Here is a 27,401-nt window from a genome sequence, read left to right as displayed (position 1 = left end):
TAATAACTAACATCAAGTGCTCCCGGACATAAAGCTATCCTTCCCATAATGATGTAGGATAGGAGAATGATCCAGACATCATCCAGGCTAGTAAGGTCATATAGTAATTTTTCATCTGTACGTGTGAATATTTTTTCACATTTACGCCTCAGCCCGTTTGACTGCTGGCTCCATCCTCTTCTTGTCCAGGTTAAAGGTCCATTCTGCTTGTCTTGAGCTGCAAATTGGCTTTGGAAATGTGGATGAGGAGTCTGATAGTGCCGTAAATGAGCGTAGTCTTGCTAATAGGCAGCAGTTAAGTCAAATTCCAGAGGGGAAACTTGTGTAATTGCCATCTTCTTACTTTTACTTATCATTTCACCAATTCAGTGCATTTTCAAACTACTGATTTAAATGCATTGAGTTTTCATCATCTTTTTCTTTAAGCACTGAAGATTAATGGCTGACATGTTAAGTTAATTGACATGAGTGACTCAGTGTGGCGAATCTGTTTGTAATATGTGGGAATGGTACCATGTTAGGGATTAGAACTTCCCCACTGAATCTAAATTATTCAAGATGATTCATGCAAAACATATCTGACATGTTTTTTTTAGAATTGAATCTCTCATTAACAGCCTTGGAGAACCAATATATTTAAGCCTCATTTTCTGTTCAAACGAGAATGATCATGATTGTATCGACATCTTGTGCTGGTAAGTTTGTTAGTGTTTTTCATCATTTAATCATCATCTCTACGGAGCCAATGGCGAGTACTGATTGCTTCCCTCAGTAACAGATAATTAGTCATAATTAGGTTGTATTACAGCAAGGTTGTTGCCATGGTAATCAAGTGCACAGTTGTCAAGAGAATGACACAACTTTTGAGATGTTCTCCAATTAAGCATGGGGAATCGAGTGAAAATATGTTTGCTTTTGTTTGTTTTCCACTTATTTCCTAATGGACCCAGGTGGAGTTAGTCAAACTCTGCTGTTTACAGCAAAATTGTTAATCATCATAATGATACTGTCAGGAAATGGATATTAAATCTTTATCGTTAGAATGCTAATGCTCCGATGTCGGTGGTGTGGCTTGGTTTAAAGTAGGGTTCCTTTACACATTTGTTTTCCTTTTAATCGTTAGTGCCGTTATACCCTCTAAGCTAAACTAATAGGTATTCGGAGCTTTGCTGCATGTTCAATTACAACCGAAATTGACAGGGCGACTGAAAATTGCCAGTGATTTTCCACTCATGAAATGTAAGCCTGTAAGAACAACACTGACAAGTCATGTTGCTGACAGTTTGATGAATCGCACCGATCACAGACCTGTTCCATTGTGTTAATGGGATAATTTGGAAAAAAAACCTTCAGATTGTCATGCTCGGTGGCGTTTGTTTTGTTCCTTATATGCATTCAGCTGTGGCTCTTTCCGTGGCTCCAGCCAAGGTCTGATACCTTCAAGGCATGTGAACTCTGAAGACTGAAAGAACTTCCAATTGCCTCTCTCCATTCCTCTCTCACTAGTATTCTATCATATATTGATCCCGCTTGTTTAAGTGAATCTGTTTTCTTTGAAATTTATGAAGCCCTCTAGCGCTTATGAATTTGAGTTGACTCTGTGCTTCGGTCTTAATATTTGCCCAGCTGAGGTAATTTGAGAGGCTTTTCAATCCAGGCGGAAGGCAATTTAGCAAGCTCATAAACTGGGACAATATAACATTATAATCATAGTAAGGTATAGTGTTTGCCCCATGATTCCCTTGGGGGATCTCCATTATTGCAGTGTATTCCTATTCAATATTGAACTTTCAGCTCCACCAACAAAGTTAAGGTGAACGGACATGTGGGTTCATTACTTGCTATTTATGACCACAGTGAAATGACATTGAGTTGTGCCGATTTCTACAGAATTGCACCACACATCCCCTGCATCTTGTGTTCTTTTATTAAATATTTTGATTATGCTTTCAGCTTTTAGCAAGAATATAGTACTTTCAGCTCAACGTTAGCGCATTAACGGACACAATAAATTTTTTCCAGTTTAAAACATAAAAAAATATGTAACACAAGTAATGCAGTACCACTTTTTTTCTGTCATCCATTGGCTAGTGTTACATTATTGTAACATTAATTCCACTGGAGGCAAGTTGAAGTGATGAACCCAAGTGCAGTTTTATTTACAAATCCAAAGTGAACAGAACATGAACTGATACAAAACAAACGTTGACTTGACTTGAAACAGACTTGAAGATAAACAGACTTGACCATGAACGAAGAACTCACCAACAGTGGTTTACAGGAAACAATACTCGACAAGGACACATGGCAAACATGAGGGCTTAAATACACTGAGACTAATGACTGGACAAGGGACACCTGTGAACAATGCAGACAATGAACCAATGGCAGAACTGAACCAAGAACACATGACTAAATCAACCAATGACAACAGGCTTGTTCGGCTTCACTCAGCGATGCGGCAACCGATCGGCTGCTGACTTGAAGAAGTGCATGCCGGTTAGAAATTTTGTCCGACTTGAGGTATTGCCGACGCCACGTGACGGTGACGTAGGTCAACAAAGTGCCACGAGAGTGATTCGAGAGAAGTCGGCTAATACAGCCGGTGCAGTTTCTCTAGAGCGGCTGCACGAAGCTACACGAACTCTGATGACGACACAGAGGTGTTCCACGATTGGCCAGATTCACCGCATGACAGCAATCATGTGTGTTTCATGTTTATTCTTAAACCTTCAGCTCCACTAATGTGCACAAATCAGTTTTTTATAACAGTAAAACCTCCTTTCATGTAGTCGCAATGTTATATTGTCATGTTTATCAAAATAAAACCAATAAAAAACGTAGACCCCACTTCATTGATAGTGTAGGCTTATATGTTGAACTTTATTCATTTTCTCCAAATTCTCTGGACGGGCAAAGCAGAGAAAGGGGAGGTAACCATTACCAGTATGACGACATACAGGGAAGATTCCAGACCGGCTCATCTGAGCTTTCATTTTCTCAAAGGCAGAGCAGGACACCCAGAACTCGGTTTACACCCATCAAAATTTCTAGCCACCTGGGGACCATATACAGGCTAGGGGAACTTATATTAAAGGTTAGTTCACCCAAAAATGAAAATTCTGTCATTAATTACTTAACATCATGTCGTTCGACACCCGTAAGACCTCTGTTCATCTTCGGAACACAAATTAAGATATTTTAGTTGAAATCCGATGGCTCAGAAAGGCCTCCATTGGCACAATGCACTGTACACTCCAAGACCCATAAAAGGTACTAAAGACATTGTTACAAAGTCCATCTCACTACAGTGGTTCCACAATAACTTTATGAAGCGACGAGAATAGTTTTTGCGTGGAAAAAAACCCTAAAGAACGACTTATATAGTGATGACCGATTTCAAAACACTGCATCATGAAGCTTCGAAGCGTTATGAATCAGCGAGTCGAATCATGATTCAGATCGCGTGTCAAACCGCCAAACTGCTGAAATCACGTGACTTTGGTGATCCAAACCGCTGAATCGACTCACTGATTCATAACGCGTCGAAGCTTCATGATGCATTGTTTTGAAATAGGTCATCACTATATAAGTCGTTATTTAGGCTTTTTTGCACACGAAAACTATCCTCGTCACTCCATAAAGTTATTGTAGAACCACTGTAGTGAGATGGACTTTGTAACGACGTCTTTAGTACCTTTTATGGGTCGTTAGGGTGTAAAGTGCATTGTGCCAATAGGCCTTTCTGAGCTATCGGATTTCAACTAAAATATCTTCAATTGTGTTCCGAAGATGAAAGGAGGCCTTACGGGTGTCGAACGACATGAGGGTAAGTTATTAATGACAGAATTTTCATTTTTGGGTGAACTAACCCTTTATTGTTATAAAACCTCATAAAATGATAATTTCATGCCATGGGACCTTTAAAAAAAAATTTAAATTGTAAAAATATTTAACAATATTACCGTTTTACTGTATTTTTTATTTTAATAATGCAGCTTTGGTAAGCATAGGAAACTTCTTTCAAAAACATGAATAAAAAATCTTACCGACCCCAAACTTTTGAACGGCATATGCTATTTTTTTAATTAAAAAAAAAATTAAGAAATTACATATTTCACATTATGCTGAAAAACGGTTTTGCATCTTAAGCATTTACCAACCTTAAAGGTCCCATGGCATGGCATTTTTCTATTATTTTATAGTGTTTCCTGAGGTGTACTTATATTGTTAGTATGATTTTTACATCATAAAATGTCATAATTTAGAAATAAATGGCATTTTGTCTATACTGCTGTTTGCCCTGTGGCTGACTGTCCTGTTTCAAGAGGCGTGTCTGCTGTGAGACTTCAGTAAAAACGCCCACTGTTGTGATTGGCTGACATCTTTGCATTTGAAATGAGCGGAGGGGGCGTGGTTTAACGAGGTCTACGACGCACGAGCTGCTGCCAGAGAGACGGATGGACCTGAGTTCACTTCTCATCAGTTCTCTCAGCATGTCTCAGTTTATTTCTAGTCGGAGGGGCTGTCACTCATGTCAGAAAGTTAGTAACTTTAGTAAATTATGGATCAGCGCTGACGTTTAGAACGATTCAGTCCGATTTGGTGAACTGGTTTGGTTCACTAAAAAGAACCGATTCAAAAGAATGATTCGTTCGCGAACCGGACATCACGGAGACGGAGCGATTGCTAACAAAGTTATTTATAGTAACTACTGAGTTGTGAGAGCGCTGTCTGTCAGCGCGAGTTTATTGTGTTTGTATCTGAGAGTTCTGAATCACGCCGAGTCCCAGTCACGCCGAGTCCGTCTTCATCATTATTCTACCAACTTTGTAACACATGCAATGTACCATTACAGCGAGATGAACGAGTTAGTAAGTTTGATTAAAGCATTATTTCTAGATATGTTCCAATTACATGAAAAGCGTCAGTGACGCGCATTGAGTAACTTACACAGCGCAAACAAAGACACAACAGCAGTAATCGAATGTAATCCAGTTTATTGTGGGGAAAGCTGGCTAGCCTAGCCGGATACCCTCACGCTTACCCCCCTTCTGCTTAATCTCTGGCCGCGTTTGGTGCCTCCGCTGTGGGCCAGATGCAGTACTGGGGGTCGGGGATGTTGAAGGCCGAGCTTCAGCGTGCGTGAGGTTTATCTCTAAAGATGTGGCTCTGCCGATGTTAAAGGGTTAGTTCACCCAAAAATGAAAATTCTGTCATTAATTACAAACCCTCATGTCGTTGGACACCCGTCAGACCTCCGTTCATATTCGGAACACAAATGAAGATATTTTAGTTGAAAGCTGATGGCTGAGAAAGGCTTCATGCTGCGTTCACACCAAACGCGAATTGAGCGTCAAAATCGCGTCTACCGCGTCTAGTTTCACGCGCGAACATTTTGAATGCATTCGCGCGTCCGCAGAGAATTGGACGCGTGTAGAAATCGAGCGTTTGAAGCGAAATTGACGCGCGTCAAGGCACTCCAGGAGAAATGTCATAAAACACCACTCTGCCTCTTTTCATATTCATTAAACATATATATTAAGCATTAATAGCCACACAAATGTGGTCCAGGCAACTCCTACATTATCTTCACTACATTTATATTTAAATATCCTTAAAATATAAAGTTATGAAACTTCTCTTTACCCTCAGTCAAAACGATTAGGCAGACAACAAATTATAGATTCATGAGAGCAAAGATCGGCCATTAGATCAACACAAGACAAACCACTACAGGACATCAGAGCCAGCGGCAGACGGCAGAAGGACTGGCCGAGGAAAGGCTGCTCTCGGCGGGGTTATGAGCGGTGATTGCCCGGTGTTTGCCTGGATCTCACAACTCCAAAAACACAAGATAATTTTTTTAAATAGGCGCTCTCTTTATGAATAAACCACAGATCTGAGCTTTAAACAACCACATTCTCACCTGAAAAAGTCTTAAAACTACATTCTGTGACACAATAGTACTATTTTTAATTTATGCAGGGTTTCTCATCACGTCACTTTACCACGTGACCGCAGCGAGCAGGCTCCTGATTGGTTAACACGGCGCGAATTGACGCCAAAGTTCAAATTTTTCAACTCGGGCGTCAGACGCGAATTCGCTTCAAACGCGTGAATGCACAAAAGCACCATTCGCGTGTAACGCGCGTTTCGCGCAAGACGCTCAAGAATGGCGCGAATTGGACGCGCGAATGAGGCGGATTCGCGTCCTTCGCACCGCGCGAAACACGCCTTCCGCGCCGCGAGACCTCCAGACGCGTGTCAACACGCCTTTCCATTGACTTAACATTGAAATCACTCGCGCCAGACGCTCTATTCGCGTTTGGTGTGAACGCAGCATCAGACAGGCCTCCATTTGCATTCAGTACATTGACACTTCCAATATCCATGAAAGGCACTTAAAACGTCGTTACAAAGTCCATCTCACCACAGTGGCTCTACAATAATTTTACGATCCGACGACAATAGTTTTTGTGCGCAAAAAAAAATCAAAATAACACCTTTATCCAACTTGCTCTCGACTTCCGTGTGTGCCTCCACGACGCATGCGCGAGAATATGACGTAGCGCCGGCGTTCGGGAATCCATGAAATACACACTTAAGCCCCATTTTGAGCACTACGCCGAGACCTAAAGCACGATCAATGTAGAATCCAACAGCTTAGACATGCGCGTCTTCCTCTGCTCGTAAACAAATCGCTTCTGGGTCATATGTCCGAACGCCGGATCTGCGTCATATTCTCGCGCATGCGTCGTGGAGGCATACACGGAAGTCGAGAACAAGTTGGATAAAGGTGTTATTTTGATTTTTTTTTTGCGCACAAAAACTATTGTCGTCGCATCGTAAAATTATTGTAGAGTCACTGTGCTGAGATGGACTTTGTAACGACGTTTTAAGTGCCTTTCATGGATCTTGGAAGTGTCAATGTACTGAATGCAAATGGAGGCCTATCTGAAGCCTTTCTCAGCCATCAGCTGTCAACTAAAATATCTTCATTTGTGTTCCGAATATGAACGGAGGTCTTACGGGTGTCCAACGACATGAGGGTGAGTAATTAATGACAGAATTTTCATTTTTGGGTGAACTAACCCTTTAAGCAGAAACTCCCGACTGTATGCACATTTAAGAACGGATAGACGCGACGAGGACGTACAAAAACACTGACTCACAAGATAGAAAACACTGTTCTGTCGGGAGAGAGAGAAGCCGCAGTGTGTGCACGAATAATAAATAATTAGCTACACATAAGAAATCACTGATCACAGATCAGAAGGAACTGAAAAAAGACTTCTGTTTTCATTTGTACATCCAAACACTGAGAAACTGCCAGCATTCACTCGTTCACAACCCATGATCTCTCGAGCGTTTGCATGGGCGTGACAGATTCTCTGGGCGGAGGAAAGGGAGGTAATCGTTCCTGCTTGGACGTCAAACCAGGAGACTTCAGGATTGGCTAGTCTGGCCTGTCATTTTCTCAAAGGCAGAGAAAGACAGCCAGAACTCGGTTTTACACCGATCAACATTTCTATCCACTTGGGGACAATATTCAGGCTAGGGGAACTCATATTAATGTTGAAATACCTCATAAAATGAAAATTTCATGCCATGGGACCTTTAAGAGCAAGAATATTAAATGGAAACATGTACAAATTATTGTATGCCACATTTTATCTTTTTTGTTTCTTGGATGTTCACAACGTTTTATTAGGTCTGCTCTTTCATTCCCTTTTCAAATTTAGTTTAGAGAACTGCATGTTTCTATGCGTAATAGAGGCTTTTATTCATTGGTGAGCGTCCATGAAAGTCAACTTCCTTTAGTTTCATAGCAGAAAAAGAAATCAAGTGGTTAAAATAAAAGAAGAAATGCATCAATAGAAAACCTTGTGCATCATCACAGTGTAGTGTACAGTATATATAATCACACAGATTGTTTTATCTTTCCAGAAACTTCTTAACACCTATAGCAGATTTCTTTCAAAGACTTGTATGTTGTCTTAAATGTCTCCAAATGATGGAGGGGTTTGTGTTTTGACAGCAGAATGGATGTGATGCAGCCATTCTTTACATTGTATATGGAGGATGTGATGTTAATTTCCTGTGTACTCTCATGCTCTCAGTAAATTTAAAGTGAGTGAATGAACTTGATGGATGTTGTGCAATAATTCATTGATCTTTCAGGGATGTTTGTTCAAAGTGGGCCTCAAAATCTGCACTGAATCGTTCGTTAACAGCTTCTTTGCTTTCAAACTCCTTCCTGTTTGATTTCCTTCCTCTTCAGCCAAAACGAACAGATGTCTCACACAGCCTTTTTCAACAGAGAGAGTCATTTTCTCTGTTCCAAAACCCAGTGCGCTGTCTACAGAGACAGCATTTTAAGGCATTATAGGCACACTTCCGATGTGTAGGCTGTTCCAAACCTTCTTTCGGCCTTCTCATGCAGGAACTAATGTACAGTATCTTTCGTAGAGAAAGAAAATCCCATCATGCATTGCATCAAGCTCAATTGATAAATCCAACGTGACAAGTGATGCAGATCAAATATAGTAATTAAATATATTTAATTCAAAAGGCTAATTACAATCAAATATTTTGCCCAGTATTTGTACTTTGCATTAAAGTTAACCACAAGCTAACATCAGACTCTGTTTTCAGATAATATTTGTAAAAATATTTTCGATTTAGTACACAAATTAAATTTTTGAACAACATGTTGTTTTTATAATATGACACTTTTTCACACAGTTTAAATTAATGGCAATGATTATTAATTAATATACTGGATATACATTACTATTCAACAATTTGATCTGTAAGTTTAATGTTTTATGAATAAGTCTTTTATGTGAAATTAAAATTTAACATAAATGTTTTCTGTTTTCATATATTATGTAATTCCTTCCTATGATAGCAAAGCTGAGTTCCCTTTCGTTCAGTCACTACGGCGTAACGTTAGTGACTAACGAATGGGGGTTTCGCTTAGAAGCCTATCAACTTCGAGTTTAGAGAAAACGCCCAATGGCGTGCCAATGCCATGGGCATGCGGAATTTGCATACGTAACTCCGCCTCACTGCGTGAGTATATAAGGAAGTACGAAGCAATATCGCATTATGTTTCTGCTTTCGGAGCCAAGAGTACCTACTTCTTCACTCCTACAGCCTTCTGAGACTCTGTCAGCTTCTTCGAGACGAGCAGCTTTCCAGTCGGTGTTGGTGTGACGGCGCGTTCCAGTGATCGCATACTTCCTGCCTGCTGATCTGTGCAGTGGTCCGCCTGACAGCTGGTGTGTGTTTCCCTAGGCGATTCGGCATCGACTGCAAAGTTTCCTCTCACAAAAGAGCTTGCACGTGACACGTCACGTTTGCAGCGATCGACCTGAAGGACGCCTACTTCCATGTCTCCATCCTTCCTCGACACAGACCGTTCCTACGGTTTGCTTTCGAGGGGCGGGCATACCAGTACGCGGTTCTCCCTTTCGGGCTATCTCTGTCCCCTCGCGTCTTCACGAAGATTGCCGAGGCAGCCCTTGCGCCCCTTCGGCAGCACGGGGTTCGCATCCTGAACTACCTCGACGACTGGCTCATACTGGGCCACTCTCGAGAGCAGGTTTGCGGACACAGAGATCTGGTTCTCCACCACTTAGCCCGTCTGGGCCTTCGGGTCAACTGGGAAAAGAGCAAACTTTGCCCCGTGCAGAGGATCTCCTTTCTCGGTATGGAGATCGACTCGGTCGCCATGTACGCGCAGCTTTCGAGCGAGCGCGCGCAGTCTCTGCTGACTTGCCTCCGTCAAATCGAGAGCAAGAGTGCGGTTCCACTGAAACTATTTCAGAGGCTCCTGGGGCATATGGCATCTGCAGCCGCGGTAACGCCGCTCGGATTGCTTCATATGAGACCGCTTCAGCACTGGCTTCGCGATCGAGTCCCGAGATGGGCATGGCAGTCTGGCACGCTCCGGGTCCAAGTGACTCGGGCCTGCTTACAGACGCTCACCCCGTGGTCGAACCTCAGTTTTCTCCGGGCCGGTGTGCCCTTAGAACGAGTTTCCAGGCATGTTGTCGTATCGACGGATGCCTCTGCCACGGGCTGGGGTGCCATGTGCAATGGACAAGCAGCCGCGGGCTCCTGGACAGGACCCCAGCGCCTCCTGCATGTCAATTGCCTCGAGTTGCTGGCAGTACGTTTCGCCCTGCACCGCTTCCGAGCGCTGCTGAAGGGCCAACATGTACTTGTCCGGACAGACAACACGGCCGTAGTAGCGTACATCAACCACCAGGGCGGTCTACGCTCCCGCCGTATGTCTCAACTCGCCCGCCATCTCATTTTATGGAGTCAGAAGCGCCTGAGGTCCCTTCGTGCTGTCCATATTCCGGGAGTCCTGAACCACGCAGCCGACGAGCTCTCGCGGTTTCAGCCCCTCCCGGGAGAATGGAGACTCCATCCCCGGACGGTTCAGCTGATTTGGGAACAGTTCGGCGACGCACAGGTAGATCTGTTTGCCTCCCACGACTCTTCCCACTGCAGCCTGTATTATTCCCTGACCGAGGGCACGCTCGGCACGGATGCACTGGCGCACAGCTGGCCGCGGGGCCTACGCAAATATGCGTTCCCCCCAGTGAGCCTACTCGCACAGCTCCTGTGCAAGATCAGGGAGGACAAGGAGCAGGTCCTTTTGGTCGCCCCGCACTGGCACGGCCGGACCTGGTTCCCCGAACTCGTACTCCTTGCGACAGCCCCTCCCTGGCCTATTCCTCTGAGACCGGACCTCCTTACTCAGAGACGGGGCACCCTTTGGCACCCACGTCCCGACCTCTGGAGCCTCCACGTGTGGCTCCTAGACGGGACGCGGCAGGTTTGAGTGGCCTACCACCTACGGTGGTCGCCACCATCACTTCCGCTAGGGCAGAGTCCACTCGGCATGCCTATGCGTTGAAGTGGAACCTCTTCGTCACCTGGTGCTCTTCCCGCCAAGAAGACCCCTGGAAATGCCCGATCGGGTCCGTGCTTGAGTTTCTCCAAGAGGGGCTGGAGCGAAGGCTGTCTCCCTCCACCCTCAAAGTATATGTGGCTGCAATATCTGCCCACCACGATCTCTTGGAGAACAAAAAGGTATGTCAGCGAGACCTGGTCATCAGGTTCCTGAGGGGAGCCAGGAGACTGAATCCTCCTCGCTCTCCTCTCGTACCCTCTTGGGACCTCGCAGTAGTGTTAACTGCTCTGCAGAGACCTCCCTTCGAGCCTTTGCGGTCGGTTGATATTAAGTTCCTGTCTATGAAGACGGCTCTGCTGACCGCATTGGCCTCAGTTAAGAGGGTCGGGGACCTGCAGGCATTTTCGGTTGACGAAGCGTGCCTGGAATTCGGGCCGGCTAACTCTCACGTCATCCTGAGACCCCGGCCTGGATATGTGCCCAAGGTTCCCACCACTCCGTTTAAGGACCAGGTGGTGAACCTGCAAGCGCTGCCTTTGGAGGAGGCAGACCCAGCCTTGGCATTGCTCTGTCCAGTACGCGCCCTCCGCGCCTACGTAGACATGACGCAGTGTTCAGGACCTCAGACCAGCTCTTTGTCTGTTATGGTGGAGAGCGGAAGGGAAGTGCTCTCTCAAAGCAAAGGCTGTCTCACTGGATAGTGGACACCATTGCTTTGGCTTACCAGCAGCAAGGCCGACCGTGTCCCCTTGGTGTGAAGGCACACTCCACCCGGAGTGTGGCCTCCTCTTGGGCTCTAGCGCATGGCGCCTCGCTAGCAGACATCTGCAGAGCTGCAGGCTGGGCGACACCCAACACATTCGCCAGATTCTACAATCTCCGAGTGGAGCCAGTGTCCGACTATGTACTCGCCCTCCCGAGGGGCCGGTGATGGGCCAGGTTCAGGTGTCTTCGCTTGCTCGCCACTCCACTCCACGGACTGGATACGTGCGATATTTCCTCAGGTGAGCTCCCCGAGAGCCCTGAGCTCCTCCAGCACTGTCGACGCCGACATCAGTTCAGTCTGCCCTTTCGAGCCCAGACCCTCATGTCCGGCCAGGTGCCCCATGTGCATGGTTCCCTCCGGCGACCCCCACATGTGTATTTCACTGTAAGTCTCCGCAGCAAGCGGGTTTCTTCCCTTGGCGTGTCCCCGCCACCCCTAGGGTTAAAAATCCACCTTCGGCTGGTACCCTAGAGATCTTCCATATGCAGCCCCTACCGGCTCATATGTGTCTCTTAAGTCCTCCCCACGGGCAGGCATTTTTGGCATTCCCTCACTGGGATATGCTTCCCAGTGTACCTTGGTATTCCTGTGTTAAGTGGGAGTCCTTCGTCTGTACTAGTCTTACGACAGGGTACTCACACTTACGCAGGGCGCTGGAAGACAGCTGAGTGGCGGGATTATATTGGGACCCCCATTCGTTAGTCACTAACGTTACGTCGTAGTGACTGAACGAAAGGGAACGTCTCGGTTACGGATGTAACCCTCGTTCCCTGAGGAGGGAACGGAGACGTAACGTCCCCTTGCCACATCAGCTGTGCTACCTGGAACGCAGGAGTTCAGTCTTGGCTCCTCAAGCAGGTAACATAATGCGATATTGCTTCGTACTTCCTTATATACTCACGCAGTGAGGCGGAGTTACGTATGCAAATTCCGCATGCCCATGGCATTGGCACGGGGCGTTTTCTCTAAACTCGAAGTTGATAGGCTTCTAAGCGAAACCCCCATTCGTTAGTCACTAACGTTACGTCTCCGTTCCCTCCTCAGGGAACGAGGGTTACATCCGTAACCGAGACGTTTTCAGCAGCCATTACTGCTTTTGTGCTGAAGTAACATTTCCTAGTATTATTATCATTAATGTTTAAAAACATTTGTGCTGTTTAATATTTTTATAGAGACTGTCAGGCCTGGCGATTCATTTGGCCTGCTGCCAGCAAGCGTTTTCTTTCTTTTTTCGAATTTGCCATTCAATAAAATTATTAATAATAATAAAAATAAATGAATCTATTAGTCTTGACCTGACTGGCAAGACTACGATTCGACTTTACGCCTCAGCCAAACGGTTAAACAGAAATGCGAGCAGCACCCGATGTTGGAGAGAAACCGTCCAGGTCGAGCAGAGAGGGAAAGGGCAAAGAAAAAGAAAGCACTCCAAGAAGAAGCAGCGAAACGTTGCAAAATTACTGACCTGTTCAGGGCTTCAAGTGCAGGTCAGTTTCATCTGTAAATACTGTACTTTCTTTCTTTGTTAAATTAGTTTTGAACAGCTAGCAAATGTTAGCGGTAGCGCCCCTATTACTATCGTTACTTAAAATACTGTATGCTAAAGGAGATTAATATTATTTAGTGTAAAGTTACATTAGTAATTTACCAGACAAATATTCACATTTATATTGTAGGTACTGCGAGCAGGGAGACAGGAGCAATAGTGCAGACATCAACAAAAAATAATGCAATACCATTTTATTAGGGTTTTTCTAAATAGATACTGTCATAATGTAGTTTATTATTGAATACATTTAGACTGTTTAGAAAATGATGGTTGTGTCTCAATCAGGTCCCTAGTTTAGTAGTCAGGGCACTGATCAGGGAATCATTCCTTGGGCTGACTACTGAACTAGGGAGCTGATTGAGCCGGCACCCTATGTCTGCCCATTTGTGAGGTTTAAAACTTTTCCCCCCTTTTTTTTAATCAAATGAAGGTGGAGATAATCAACCTAGCACTAGCTGTGGTGCAGTGATCACACATCAGATTCAGCCAGACAGGGAGTAGAAGTAAAATAAGAAACTTTTTCTTTTTTTACATATTGTATGAAATATAGTGTTGATAAATTTTGGATATTTAAGTAAGTTTAGCTAGAATTTTTTTTTTTTAAATAAGGTGGCTGTTTTGCACCAATGTGGAGATATATCTGTTTGTAACATGAGGCTAGAACAAGTGACAGGTGAAGAAGAGACAGGAACGAGAATAATACACACGTTAAACAGGCATACATACATACATTATTTATATATTAATGTTTTAGTTAAAATTTTCCAATAATACTAGAACTCCTCTTGACTTAGTGTATGAGGCTGATGATCCTGGTGGAAGGGAGAGGCAGAGAGATAATAGGGAAAATTAAGAAAAGGAAAAGGGAAGTGAGGGTACCGTTCTAGATAAAGCCTTTAATTATTTAGGGAAAAAATAGGGTTGTCCGTGTTTTCTAAATTTTATTTGGGTGCATAGGATGGTCTGGATGGGTGTAGGATTTCCCGGCCTGAAATGTGTCCCAGTCCGGCCCTGGAGACTGTAATGCATTTTTGTCCGGGATTCTTTGCTGAATAGGCATTTGTTTGAATTAGAATATTTTATAACAATGTAAATGTCTTTACTGTCGCTATTGATCGATTGAATGCATCTTTGCTGAATGAAAGTAATAATCTCTTCCAAAAAAAACTAAATCTTACTGAACATTAGTGTAGCTTTTTTATATTTTAGGAGAGGGGTCATAATGGAGATTGTCATAATTAGGGGTCCAATTTATTTTGTTGAAAACCTCTCTTTCCAAATCATTTCATTATAGGATTCCATGATGGACAATGTGCATGATAGGCGGTAGGTAGCAAGGCATTTTGTCTATTGTCTTTAGCTCATCTATAATTTACAGTAAGATCAGATAGATGGTATCTTATGTCCATGACTTTGCCCATTTTTAATAATGTCTGTGTGCGAGCTGTTATCTTAGCTGTTCTCACTCTGATAGTGTCTGTTACAGTGCTCTCTGTTTTATAGCTCATGTCTAGTTAAACACTCCAGGCCATCCTTTTGCCAAGATGAAAAAAAAAAAAAACAGCTTTAAAAAAGCTCCAAGCTTTGACCCGTGAACTTTGCTTAACCATGTCCATTTTCCAGAGGAAAAACAAGAGGTTTGTCTATTTCAAAGCCAGTGCATTGGTCAAATTTTATCAGTCAGAAATAAACTGAGTTCTCTCTCTAGTTTTCCTGTCCCCTTCAGGATAGTGATAGCTTCAAAAATCAATGTGATATGTGGAGGTGACTGAGAGCAGAGAATATCAGGTTTATCCCTCAGGCTTCTTCTGAATTATCCAGTGTTCTTGACGTAGCTCCACACAGTCTTTGACATCTACACGTTCACATTTATTTTATGGCTTTCCATGTTATTTAATAGTAACATTTTTCTTTTTCATTTTATGTGAATTGATAAAAAGCTTAAAATTGTCTTTATATGGTGCGTTATTATATAGTGCGAATGAAATATTTATATAATTGTGCAGCAGTTAAAGGAGCACTTCCAGTTCCCTTTCAGTCAGTCACTACTCGTTACATCAGTGACTGACGGAAGGGGGGTTTCGCTCCCCCTAGAGTTCTACAAAACGAGTATGGGACCCATCTAAAGTATGGGACTCGAGGAAGGACCTCCTTTCTCAGAGACGGGGCACCCTCTGGCACCCGCGTCCCGACCTGTGGAACCTGCACGTGTGGATTCTGGATGGGACACGGTAGGTTTGAGTACCTTACCTCCTCAGGTGATAGCTGCCATCTCTTCAGCTAGAGCCTGGTCCATGAGACATGCCTCCGCTCTGAAGTGGAACCTCTTCATCACCTGATCGGGTCTGTGGTCTTCTTCCTCCAAGAAGGGTTGTTACGAAGGCTGTCTCCTTCCACCCTGAAGGTTTACATGGCTGTGATCTCTGTGCACCATAATCTTGTGGATTCAAAAACAGTAGGACAGCATGACCTGGTCATCAGGTTCCTTAGAGGAGCGAGGAGGTTAAATCCACGTCGCCCTCTACAGATGCCCTCTAAGGACCTCGCAGTGGTTTTATCTGCCCTGCAGAGAGCTTCCTTTGAGCCACTGCAGTCAGTTGAGCATAAATACCTCTCTATGAAGGCGGTGCTCTAGATTGCTTTGGCTTCCATCAAGAAGGTAGGGGACCTGCAGGCATTTTCGTTTGACGAAGCGTGCCTGGAATTTGGGCCGGCTAACTCTCACGTCATCCTAAGACCCCGGCCTGGATATTTTTCCAAGGTTCCCACCGCTCCTTTCAGAGATCAGGTGGTGAACCTGCAAGCGCTGCCCCGGGAGGAGGCGGACTCAGCCGTGGCACTGTTCTGTCCAGTACGTGCTTTCCGCACTTACGTAGACAGGACGCAGTGTTTCAGGACCTCAGACCAGCTCTTTGTCTGTTAAGGAGGGCAGCAGAAGGCGAAGGCTCTCTCCAAGTAGAGGTTCTCTCACTGGATAGTGGACACCTTTGTCCTGGCTTACCAGGTTCATGGCCTGCCATGCCCCCTAGGGGTGAAGGCACACTCCACCACGAGTGTGGCTTCCTCTTGGGCTCTAGCGCATGACGCCTCGCTAACAGACATATACAGAGCTGCAGGCTGGGTGACACTTAACACTTTTGCGAGATTCTTCAATGTCCGTGTAGAGCCAGTGTCCTCTCGTGTACTCGCTCCCAGTGGCCAGTAAGTAGGACTGGCTGGGTGTCATTGCTTGCTGCGCCATTCCACTCCACGGACTGGATGCGTGCGCTATTTTTACTTAGGTGAGTTTCTCAGTGAAGTCCTGAGTTCCTCCAGCACTGTTGATGCCGACACCAGAGTGCATGTCCGCTCGGTCAGCCCTCGTGTTAGGCTCAGTGCCTCCATGTACATGGTTCTCCCTCTGTGTAACTCCCACATGTATATTTCCACGGTAAGTCTCCTCTGAGCATGTGTCTTCCCTTGGCAAGACCACCTTGCCATCCCTGGGGTTGAAACATTCCACCCTGCAGGCTGGATACCTCAGAGTGTTCCATATGCATCCCGTACTCGGGTCAGATGTGTATTCTTAAGTCTTCCCTGCGGGCAGGCATTGTGTTGCATATTTCCACAAAAGGGTGATATACTTCCCAGTGTACCTTGGTATTCGGTGTTGAGCCTAGCCCTTCATTCGTGCTAGGCAGGGAGCTCAGGTCAGCGAAGGTCGCTGGAAGACAGCCGTTGTGGCGAGATTAGATAGGGACCCCCATTCCGTCAGTCGCTGACGTAAGGCATAGTCTTACGTATTTAACCCTCATTCCCTGAAGGAGGGAATGGAGACATTACGTCCCCATGCCACAACCGCTTTACTGCTGGTATGGCCGGGGCACTCAGCCTCAGCTCCTCAGTAGGTAACGTAATGCGAGATTGCACACGCAGCTCCTTGTATACACACCAGGTGGGGCGGAGTTGCGCTATGCAAAAGCCATTGGCTCGTTTTGTAGAATTCGAAGGTGATAGGCTTCTAAGTGAAACCCCCATTTCGTCAGTTTCTGACGTAACGTCTCTGTTCCCTCCTTCAGGAACGAGCCGAGCGAGGGTTACATATGTAACCGAGACGTTCTTTTACCACAACAATAGCTGGCAATATTTCTGATTTTGCGAGGATGAATGTTGAAGGCCATCGAGTGGTTGTATGTATTTTACATCACTCAGAAAAGCCTCTGCAAACAGTAATGGCGAGTCTGAGCTCCATTCCCTGGAGCCCACAGGCTGTGCCTCAAGAAATGGACCCTACATCAGGTCAAAGTCAAGATACAAAGCAAATTGTAGCTTTGTGCCAGGTCAGCCTAGAGGTATGAATTAAACAGGATGTGGTCTTAAACAGTGCTTAGACAAATATCAGTGGGTTTTCACTCAGTATTGCTGGTGCATTGTCAAAAACGGAAAATATGTATGCCCTCATGGTGTAAGGTTATTTTATTGCATCTGTAAAAGTATTTTTATGAGAGGTAACAATCTAATTATGAAACATATTTTCTACATCTTTTTTCTTTTCTTTTTTAAAGAAAATTGTATTCAGCCAGGATGCAATAAATTGATTTTAAAGTGACATTAAAGACAAATATATGTTACAAAATAAATACTCTTTCAAGCTTTCTATTCATCAAAGAGTCCTGAAACATGAATCATGGTTTCGACAAATTGATTAATCATTTGTTGTAATCAACTGTTTTTGAGCACCACATCAGGATATTAGAATGATTTCTGAAGGATCATGTGACACTGAAGACTGGAGTAATGACGCAAAAAATTAAACAGGAATACATTCAGTTTTTAAATATACTAAAATATCAATTGTTATTTTAAATTGTAGTCATATTGCACAATATTACTGTTTTACTCTGGGTTCGGCCTTGGTGAGCAACAGCGACTACTTTCAAATACATAAAAAAAATCTTACCAACTCCACACTTTTGAACAATACATCTAAAGGCTACTTAATTAAGAACTTTAACTAAACAGCGGCATGATTTTTTGCGTGAAAACTGCCTCATTATCCACCCACAAAGCACTTTAACCAGATCCAAATGTGATGAGTTTTCGCTGTGTCATTATTTTCAGCTCAAAAAGATGCTTCCATTTTATGTCAATTCAGCTCAATATATTGTGCATTATTCACAAGGCTCATTGTGCTTTTGACATTTTATTTGAAAGATATACATTGCGTTTTTGCCATTAGCTGATTTGCATAAGTCCGTCAGTGAATCAGACACTAAAGCTACTCAATTCATTCTCATTGAATTTTATCCAAAAGTTTTTCCTGTGACATTCGTAGAAAATCAGAATTGGTCACATAACCAAGACCTCCCTCGGATAAGTCATTAATATTCTTCTGTGGGATGGACAGAGAAGGCCTGATACATATTTGAGCGCTTCTCTCTTTATGTTTAAAAAGGGGGCTTCTAAGACAATTTCAGACACTCCGGTATCAAAAAACATATTCATGGAAAAGCAGAAGCTTGAAGTTCTTGCTCTCCTAAGAGCACTCCTTCCTGGCAAAGCCTAACATTAATCACGGTTTCGTGTCTGTGAACCTCTGAGTAGCGAGGAAGCGCAAACTTTCCCAGCAATCCTTTTTGATGACATTATTGCATCTGGGGCTTCTTGGCTTGAGCCTTTTGCAGTTCTATCCAGGCCCACATACTCAAATATCAGACTTACCATGATGACAAATAGAGCTGGAGGCTGTGCATCGCTGTAATTGCATCCCTACCTTTGAACCCCATATGAGGATGCACCTGCTTTTAAAGGGCGCAGAGTCCTTCAAATGTCATTCGCACTTTAATGGTTTTGTGCGACTGGAATCCACAAGACATTTATCAAAATCTGTTTGGGTGGTGTTGTCTATGAGCATCTCTTATTCTGTCAATGGAGTTCATTCATGTTGTAAGATAGAGACTAAATATGTGATCCTGATAAGCTGAAGGTCATCATGGGAAAGTTGATTAAGCAGGTAGAAAAGTAATGACTGTAGGTTGATCCGTCAGAGTTCAAGGGACCCACTTTGTGTTAACAGAGGGTTTCCTCCTGTCTTAATTAATCCGTGACGATGGGTAATGACCACAGGGTCTCTCACAGGGACATGAAGGGATGATGCCCTTTCACACCAATGTAGTATAATTAGGTAAGTTGCAAAAGGCCGATCGCAGTGATGCTGTGGAGGTTTACATCAAGATGTACCACAATCCACCTCTCTGACCTAATTAGATCAACTTTGAGTGTATTATGGTTACACTGAGGGATTTTTCTATGAAACAGATTTTTTTGTTGTTGTTACTTTTTATGGATGGATGGCATTGTATGTAGAAATTGATATCTCAATATTTTAGAATTTTAGTCATTAAAGGGGTCATGAACTGCATTGTTTTAGTGTTTTATAATGTTTACTGTGGCACACTTATAATGTTAGTATGATTGTTACATCAAAATTGTCATAATTTAGAAATGAAAGGCATTTTACCCTGATTTTAGCCCTCTGCTCTGAACGCTCTGTTTGAAGGGACGTGTCTGCTGTGAGACTTCAGTGTAAACGCCCACTGCTGTGATTGGCTGACATCTTTATATATGAAATAGCTAGTATTGCTCTCTCAAAAACTTTTAGCACCTTTATACTATTACAGCTCTCAAGGTTAACTAAACTTGAAAAGTGTTGATTATAGCATTATATTTAGATTGTGGCTTTAAGGTTGCAGTGATGAGCATGAAGCCAATCACAGACATGTTGAGCACATGAATGCAGCGATCTCGTCATTGCAACTCGATATCTGCACACTAACAAGTCCATATGGTAAAAGTCTGTTTGCAAAGCTTGCGCTGAAATTGCGACTGATTTACCAAAGAATCCACTGTAAAATGTACTGAATGCAAATTAATAATACTCAACTGAGACATTCACATTGTTGAAAATAAATAGCCACATTCCTAGCATTAGGATCCTTTGGAAGGTAAGTTTATTTGTAGTCCATCAGGTAATGCTTTTCTCTACTTGTCATCTCACTAACACGCCAGTGGGCGGGGCCAAAGTTACAATGATGAAGTAGGCATTGATTTTCCTCTGCAGGGGCGGTCTTTCACCAGGCACATTCCACAATGAGTTGTTCGCTGGGCTTGGTAACAATAAAAGCTGTTTTTGGACTAACATGGAAGTTTTCAGTTCTAAAACTTACAGGATATTCTTATAGTATGATGACCTCTTATATGTCAAAACAATTTATTTCTCAGTTCATGATTGAAACAATTTGTTTTAGGAAATTGTATTAAAGGGTTAGTTCAACCAAAAAATAAAATTAGCCCATTATTTACTCACCCTCAAGTCATCCTAGGTGTATATGACATTAAACACATTATACAATTGTTATATTAAAAAAGTCCTGGCTAATCCAAGCATTATAATGGCAGTGAATTCTTGCATCGTTTTTGAAGTCCATAAAAGTGCATCTGTCCGTCATATATAACTGCTCCACACGGCTCTGGGGGGTTCATAAAGGCCTTCTGAAGCGAATCGATGCGTTTGTGTAAGAAAAATATCCATATTTGAAACTTTATAAAGTAAATGATCTAGCTTCCAGCCAACCGCTTTCCGTATTCAACTTACGGAAAAAGTGTAGTGCCTCTCGCAGTTCAAAATACTTACGCTACATCTGACGAGCGTAACTGATGTGCAATGTCGTTAGACGTGGCGTATGCATTTAGAAACTGAGGCAATTCCATTGGGTGATCGCTTACCTGTTTGACAGAAGCAGAGCAGTCCACAAACAGTGAGTAATATTTCTGATGCAAGTTTAACAAGCCTTCAATGCTTTGTTTCAAGATGGATTTTTCCTTAAAATAGTTATAGCTAGTAAAATATTTATAATTAGTTTCAAATCAGTCATTTGTTCGTGAATCGGGCTACACTGCTTGTGCTATGTATTTGCTTCTTTGCATTTTTTTATGGATAGTGTTATATTGTTTGAACCTTGCAATTAACATGTAACTGTAATTCCCTGTTGAAAAAAGCTTTTAGATTAGTTTTAGACTAGTTTTAATTGGGCAATTCTAGTCTGTTACTGCACAAGTTTAACCAGCATGAAGCTACTTAAAGCATACCTTATGCTGGTTACCCACCAGTTTTACTGGTTATATAAGAGCTTAACCTTAACTATGCTGTATTTTTTCTTCAGGGCATCCCAATATAATCAGATGCAGCTCACACCGTTATCTCATCAGCTTTGTACACCCAACTCTCAGACGTCACTGACACTCATTTGATGTGGTGTTGTCACATTACGGCACTTAACATAATTTATCATGTACACAAAAGCCATCTGTTTGTCCAACTGTCCCTCAGAGCCTCTCGTGACAGGCATGTCCATCTGTCTGTTACACCGTCCACTTCATACACCTACGCAAGCACAAAATGTACAGAGTTTGAGAGAAACTGATGGATGACATACGAGGTAAATGGCAGAAAGCGCTCTCCTTTTATATCACCAGCAACTTCTGAGAGACAAATTTATCAGAGGCAATGGCGTGTAAGGTACTTTGGCCTTGTTCGTACCAAGTGGACTGTGCCCGAGAGTGAGAGCACTCAGGAAGGAGAGAACAGTTGTTCAGTGTTTTGTGGTGTGTGACAGATAGAGGTAAACTGGCCACTGGGGACCTCCAATGAGGTAATGTCTTTCCACCAGTGCATGATTAATGGTGGAAAGGAATTCATTCCTCTAAGCTAGCATCAACCTGGTTATTATGTTCTGATGACTTTTGCCCTTCACGATGGCATCAGAGTAAATAACACCTCTCTGATTTATCAATCAGAGCTGTCAAATCAGCAGCTGCTGTGGGTTTGTTAACCTGAACCCCCGTTGCCTTGAATCCGCCCTCAGTGGAGACTCTGAGGCTTGTTATTTTATCCTCATTAGCCTATTGAGCGTAGCAGTCGGATTCCAGAAGTATAAATCCCATTCACTTATATGTATGTGGGTCATGTGCGTCAGAAGCAAAAAAAATTGATTAGGTCCTCCCCCAGAAAGATTTTTATTTGAGTAGATGCATTATTAAAGTAGCACCTTGGCTTTAATATCAACACATAGCACTGGTACAACAACTAGCTTCTCTCATTGACCAGGATTCAAAGAGCTGCTAACACTGGTTGATTGATTTACTGTAGCTAGCTAGCTAGCCTAGCAAAAAACGTCAGATAACTGTAAGCATTAAAACAACATAGTGTATGTAACTGTAACTTAGTGCTGCAATAAAGACTACATGATGCCTTTAAAAGCAACAGGCAAACAAAACATGAACATTCACTTTAATTCCAGCTTGTTTAGTGACAGTATGTGTGCACACAGCCAGACCCATCTGAGTAGCAGATATGCTAAGATGCTTTGTTTACCTTGCTGTGTCGCGGGGGTGTAGCAGGCGTGAGTATGGAGTTTAATTTATATGGACTTTGAATGAGTCAAGTGGAATGGATTTGAGGAAGCAGCAGCGTGGAAGTCAAGGCTGTAGCTAAATCGCGGAAGTTAAATTTATTAGGGCATTCCCCAAGTGGAATGAATTTGTCTGACAGCGCTCTGAAAAGTGAACAGACATATGCGCTGAATTAGAGACAATAAAAGTGAGTGGGTCCTATATCATTGGTCTTAAAAATTGGGTGGGTCTTGTCCCATCCACATACATTGGTTCCGACGCCCATGATGCAGGTCAATGGTAAATGGTAAATGGACTGCATTTATATAGCGCTTTTAACAGACCTACGGCCATCCAAAGCGCTTTACATTTGCCTCACATTCACCCATTCATACACTCATTCACACACCGACGGCGGTGTCAATGATGTGACTCTTTTCAAAATGCAATTCATACATACGATGACCTGAGTACACCGCTTCAATAATGAACATGTTCATTTTTTGGTGGGCTTTAAAGTCAAACATGTCAAGGTGATACAACTGTCCTGGTATCATATTGAAGAAAACAAATCTGTATTAAAAGATTTTTGAAATGAGACCAAATTAAGTAGTTTGCCATTTTATTATATTTCTTAGAATATATACTCTTCCATTTAAAAGTTTGGGGTCGTACTCGATACGATTTCTTTATGTTTTATAAAGAAGTCTCATCAAGGCTGCATTTATTTGATCAAAAATACAGTAAAACTGTAAAATTGTGGCGTGACCAATGTGCCAGAAAAAAAAACAGAGGGGAAATTTAATCATGGAGAAAAACTCTCTTAACTTGGTTAAAAAGGGACTTAAAATCTCAGATAATTTGACCTTTTTATGACAAGGCTAGGTTAAAAAAAATTATGTTTACACACGTATTCAAGTTGTATGGAAAGTGTATATTTTTACTTGACAGAGTCAACAGTGAAAAGGTTGCAACATTGTTTTGGGTGTAAATTTATCTATCTTTTCTTATAGGTTCTGGTCTGAATGATGGAGAATGGCATGATGTTCGTTTCCTGGCCAAAGAGAACTTTGCCATGCTGACCATTGATGGGGATGAAGCATCGGCTGTGAGAACCAACTCACCTGTCCAGATCACAACAGGAAGCACGTACCACTTTGGAGGCAAGTTAAAAAATGTACAGAGACCAAAACTGAGAATGCCAAAGTACCATAAGAAAGAATAGATCTTCAGATCTTCTCACTCTCCCTGGTGTATTGGATGCTGACACTGATTTACAAAGGCCTTTGAATTTGTTTCTGCTGAGGGACCAGCACTAGAAAGGATTTTGAGAACTTTCTTCACTATGCATGCATAAAGACAGCCCTTTAAATAAATCAGGGTGGACATATATGCTGATATGCTTTTATGCTTAATCTTGTTTAATTGGAAAATGAAAGAAAATTAACAAAGGGATGGTCTGCTTAAAAGAAGAAATAATTGGCTGCCCAGATTAGTGTGAACATCTTCCATTGTCTTTTAACTCTCATGGGAGCCAGAGTGTTAAGGCAAAATGTCAGTACAGTTTTGATGTTAGAATGAATAAAACATTTATCACACATGTTACTTATTTAAAATTCACTTTAAGCCATAACTGCGTCTTTAGGAAAAACATTGGGCCTCACAATGCAACTGAGATAAAAGTCAAATGCGAGCCAGAGCTAGTCCATCTAAGCCTGTTGGTAAACCCCTCAAAAAGTTTGTTTGGCTTAATCGCTACCATCTTAAGTTGGTAGTCAGAACTTGTATAGCTGTTGGAAGCATCAGTTGTCCTCGGCCCAAAGATATCTGATAAAGGCTATGATATACTCACAGCAAAGTTATTTTTAGTTTTTCGCTTAGGGGTAAAAAACTGTGAAATTCCTTTGCAATGGTACATTTTTTTGTGAACATCCCGATGCCGCCCATGCTTTTGGGAGTGAAGTGAAGTGAAGTGAATAACACTGATTATTTCTTCATCACGGCACTTGTTATTGGGTGGGATATATCAGGCAACTCAAAGTTGATGTGTTAGAAGCAGGAAAAATGGGAAAGCGTAAGGATTTGGGTGAGGGTCAAATTGTGATGGCTAGACGACTGGGTTAGAGCATCTCTAAAACTGCAGCTCTTGTTGGGTGTTCCCGGTCTGCAGTGGTCAGTGTCTATCAAAAGTGGTCCAAGGAAGGAACAGTGGTGAACCGGCGTCAGGGTCATGGGCGGCCAAGGCTCATTGATGCACGTGGGGAGCGAAGACTGGCCCGTGTGGTCCGATCAAACAGACAAACTACTGTAGCTCAGACTGCTCAAGAAGTTAATGCTGGTTCTGATAGAAAGGTGTCAGAATACACAGTGCATCGCAATTTTTTGCATATGTGGCTGAATAGCCGCAGACCAGTCAGGGTGCCCATGCTGACCCCTGTCCACCGCCGAAAGCACCAACAGTGGGCACGTGAACATCAGAACTGGACCACGGAGCAATGGAAGGTGGCCTGGTCTGATGAATCATGTTTTATTTTACATCACGTGGATGGCTGGGTGCGTGTGTGTTGCTTACCTGTGGAACACATGGCACCAGGATGCACTATGGGAAGAAGGCAAGCCGGCGGAGGCAGTGTGATGCTTTGGGCAATGTTCTGCTGGGAAACCTTGGGTCCTGCCATCCATGTGGATGTTACTTTGACACGTATCACCTACCTAAGCATTGTTGCAGACCATGTACACCCTTTCATGGAATTGGTATTCCCTGATGGCTGTGTCCTCTTTCAGCAGGATAATACGCCCTGCCACAAAGCAAGAATGGTTCAGGAATGGTTTGAGGTGTTGACTTGGCCTCCAAATTCCCCAGATATCAATCCAATCGAGCATCTGTGGGATGTGCTGAACAAACAAGTCAGATCCATAGAGGCCCCACCTCGCAACTTACAGGACTTAAAGGATCTGCTGCTAACATCTTGGTGCCAGATACCATAGCACACCTTTAGGGGTCTAGTCGAATCCATGCCTCGACGGGTCGGGGCTGTTTTGGCAGCAAAATGGGGACCAACACAATATTAGGGGTCATAACGTTATGCCTGGTCGTTGTATGTTCGGCAGGGTTTTCTCTCAATAAAATAAATGCATCTCAAAATTGACAGAAGTGAAAAAACAACAGTTAAGCAAGCATCTGATAATAGCAATGCGGATATGTTTGCACAAGCTCTGCAATTCGGCACTCCAATCAAGTCATACCACGCTTATTTGTATAGCACTTTGTCCAATTAATATCTTTAAAGTAAGCAGCTTTACAGCATCAAACATGTTTCAACAAGAATTACAACTTCAATTTATAAAGCACATTTTATACTTTTTATACTTATACAATTTATACTTAGAGCACACCTACCTATTATGTAATCACCATGGACCAATGGTAGTTTGAAAGTGTTTAACGTCCGGAGTGAACTTTTCCAGAAAGATTTCCGATTTCACTTTGATGGGGTGGGAAGGTGCTGTGACCTTCCGTCCTTGTCTTTTGCCATTAGGCTTGTAAAGTTTTCGATCCAAAGTTGCATGTGCCACCACACACATATTCCACCTCTGATGGAAACAAACCCACCCCGGTGCCCTCTTCAGCCTGCCATCTGTCCGATCGGACCATTGGCAGGAAGTCAGAGATAAGAACATGTTCAGCAGCTCAGAGAGGCGAGTATGCAAAGGAAAACCAGCAGCTGAGATAGACGGCAGTGTCTGGCGCTATCAACCTGCCTGTCTATTGAGGCTGAGGGATTGCATGGCTGATAGCTTTATCAGACTCACACATCTTCAAAAACAGCTAAATGAGGTAAGAACTGCAGTCCCTCCGCTCTGGGTCTGTTACGGCGCGGCAGCACACTTACACATGACAGCTTCTAAAATGAGATCAAAAAGCTTCACTTCTCCCTGCACCCTTGTTGGTTCACCTGCACACCAACTATAATGATCAATCATGCTTCTCTATCCATCACTGTTTTATAGAGAGATGTGTCTGTACTGTCTGATTTGTTTACTGCTGATTGGATCTTTTTTGAGCTTAGAAAGATCGTCCATATGGCAGAATATGAATATGCCAAAGAACGTTAGCATTGGGAATGACTGTGAAACACAGATTGAAACCTGTTAAAGGAATCAATTTAAGCGCATTTAGTTCCTCATATTTGGGAATCAGTTTGCTCTGATCGGAGCATGGTTGAGCCAAACCTGTCTGTCACAGAACAGATCATGGTCTAAGCCTAAATTTTTGATGCTAAATTCATCACCCCAAAAATTTGTCACGCACAGAAACCTTGCACAATAACTAATACTTGCGTATTAATTAATCCGTTGCGGAAAAATTTCCCTAAACATTTACAATTTATTCAAGTCTTCAAGCAATGAGGAGCATTTTTTTAGTCCTCTCTCTTCTTAAAAAGTAAAAAAAAGAGATTGCGTAGAGAGGAAGGAGAGTTCCACCTCCTTATCAAGGAGCTGCAAGATTATCCCAAGTGATTCAAAGTTTACAGGATGTCATTAGCTCAGTCTGATGCTTTGCTAGCGATACTTGAGCCACATATTATCATATATTGACACTTTGTTTGTCATACATGTGCTGCGAGACGAAGTGGATCAACTTGTCAGACACCATTCTGGATTTTGGCATTCGCCTGTACGGTGGCTCTGAATTGTCAAAACACCTCTCAAAAGGCTTTCTA

General features: G+C 43.0%; 1 protein-coding gene across 1 annotated transcript in view; it reads left to right on the top strand.

Annotated features, from left to right (window-relative positions):
- The window catches only part of cntnap2a (contactin associated protein 2a), a 573,759-nt gene that overhangs the window by 275,634 nt on the left and 270,724 nt on the right, over positions 1–27,401 (top strand). Inside the window, exon 9 of the mRNA XM_079806533.1 lies at positions 23,691–23,840. Coding sequence (XP_079662659.1) covers positions 23,691–23,840 — 150 coding nt within the window. The remainder of the gene's footprint in view (positions 1–23,690; positions 23,841–27,401) is intronic.

Source organism: Gobio gobio (assembly GCF_949357685.1).
Source record: "Gobio gobio genome assembly, chromosome: 23".
Taxonomy (NCBI): domain Eukaryota; kingdom Metazoa; phylum Chordata; class Actinopteri; order Cypriniformes; family Gobionidae; genus Gobio; species Gobio gobio.
The sequence above is the reverse complement of the archived record's forward strand: the minus strand, read 5'-3'. Positions and strand labels throughout refer to the sequence as shown.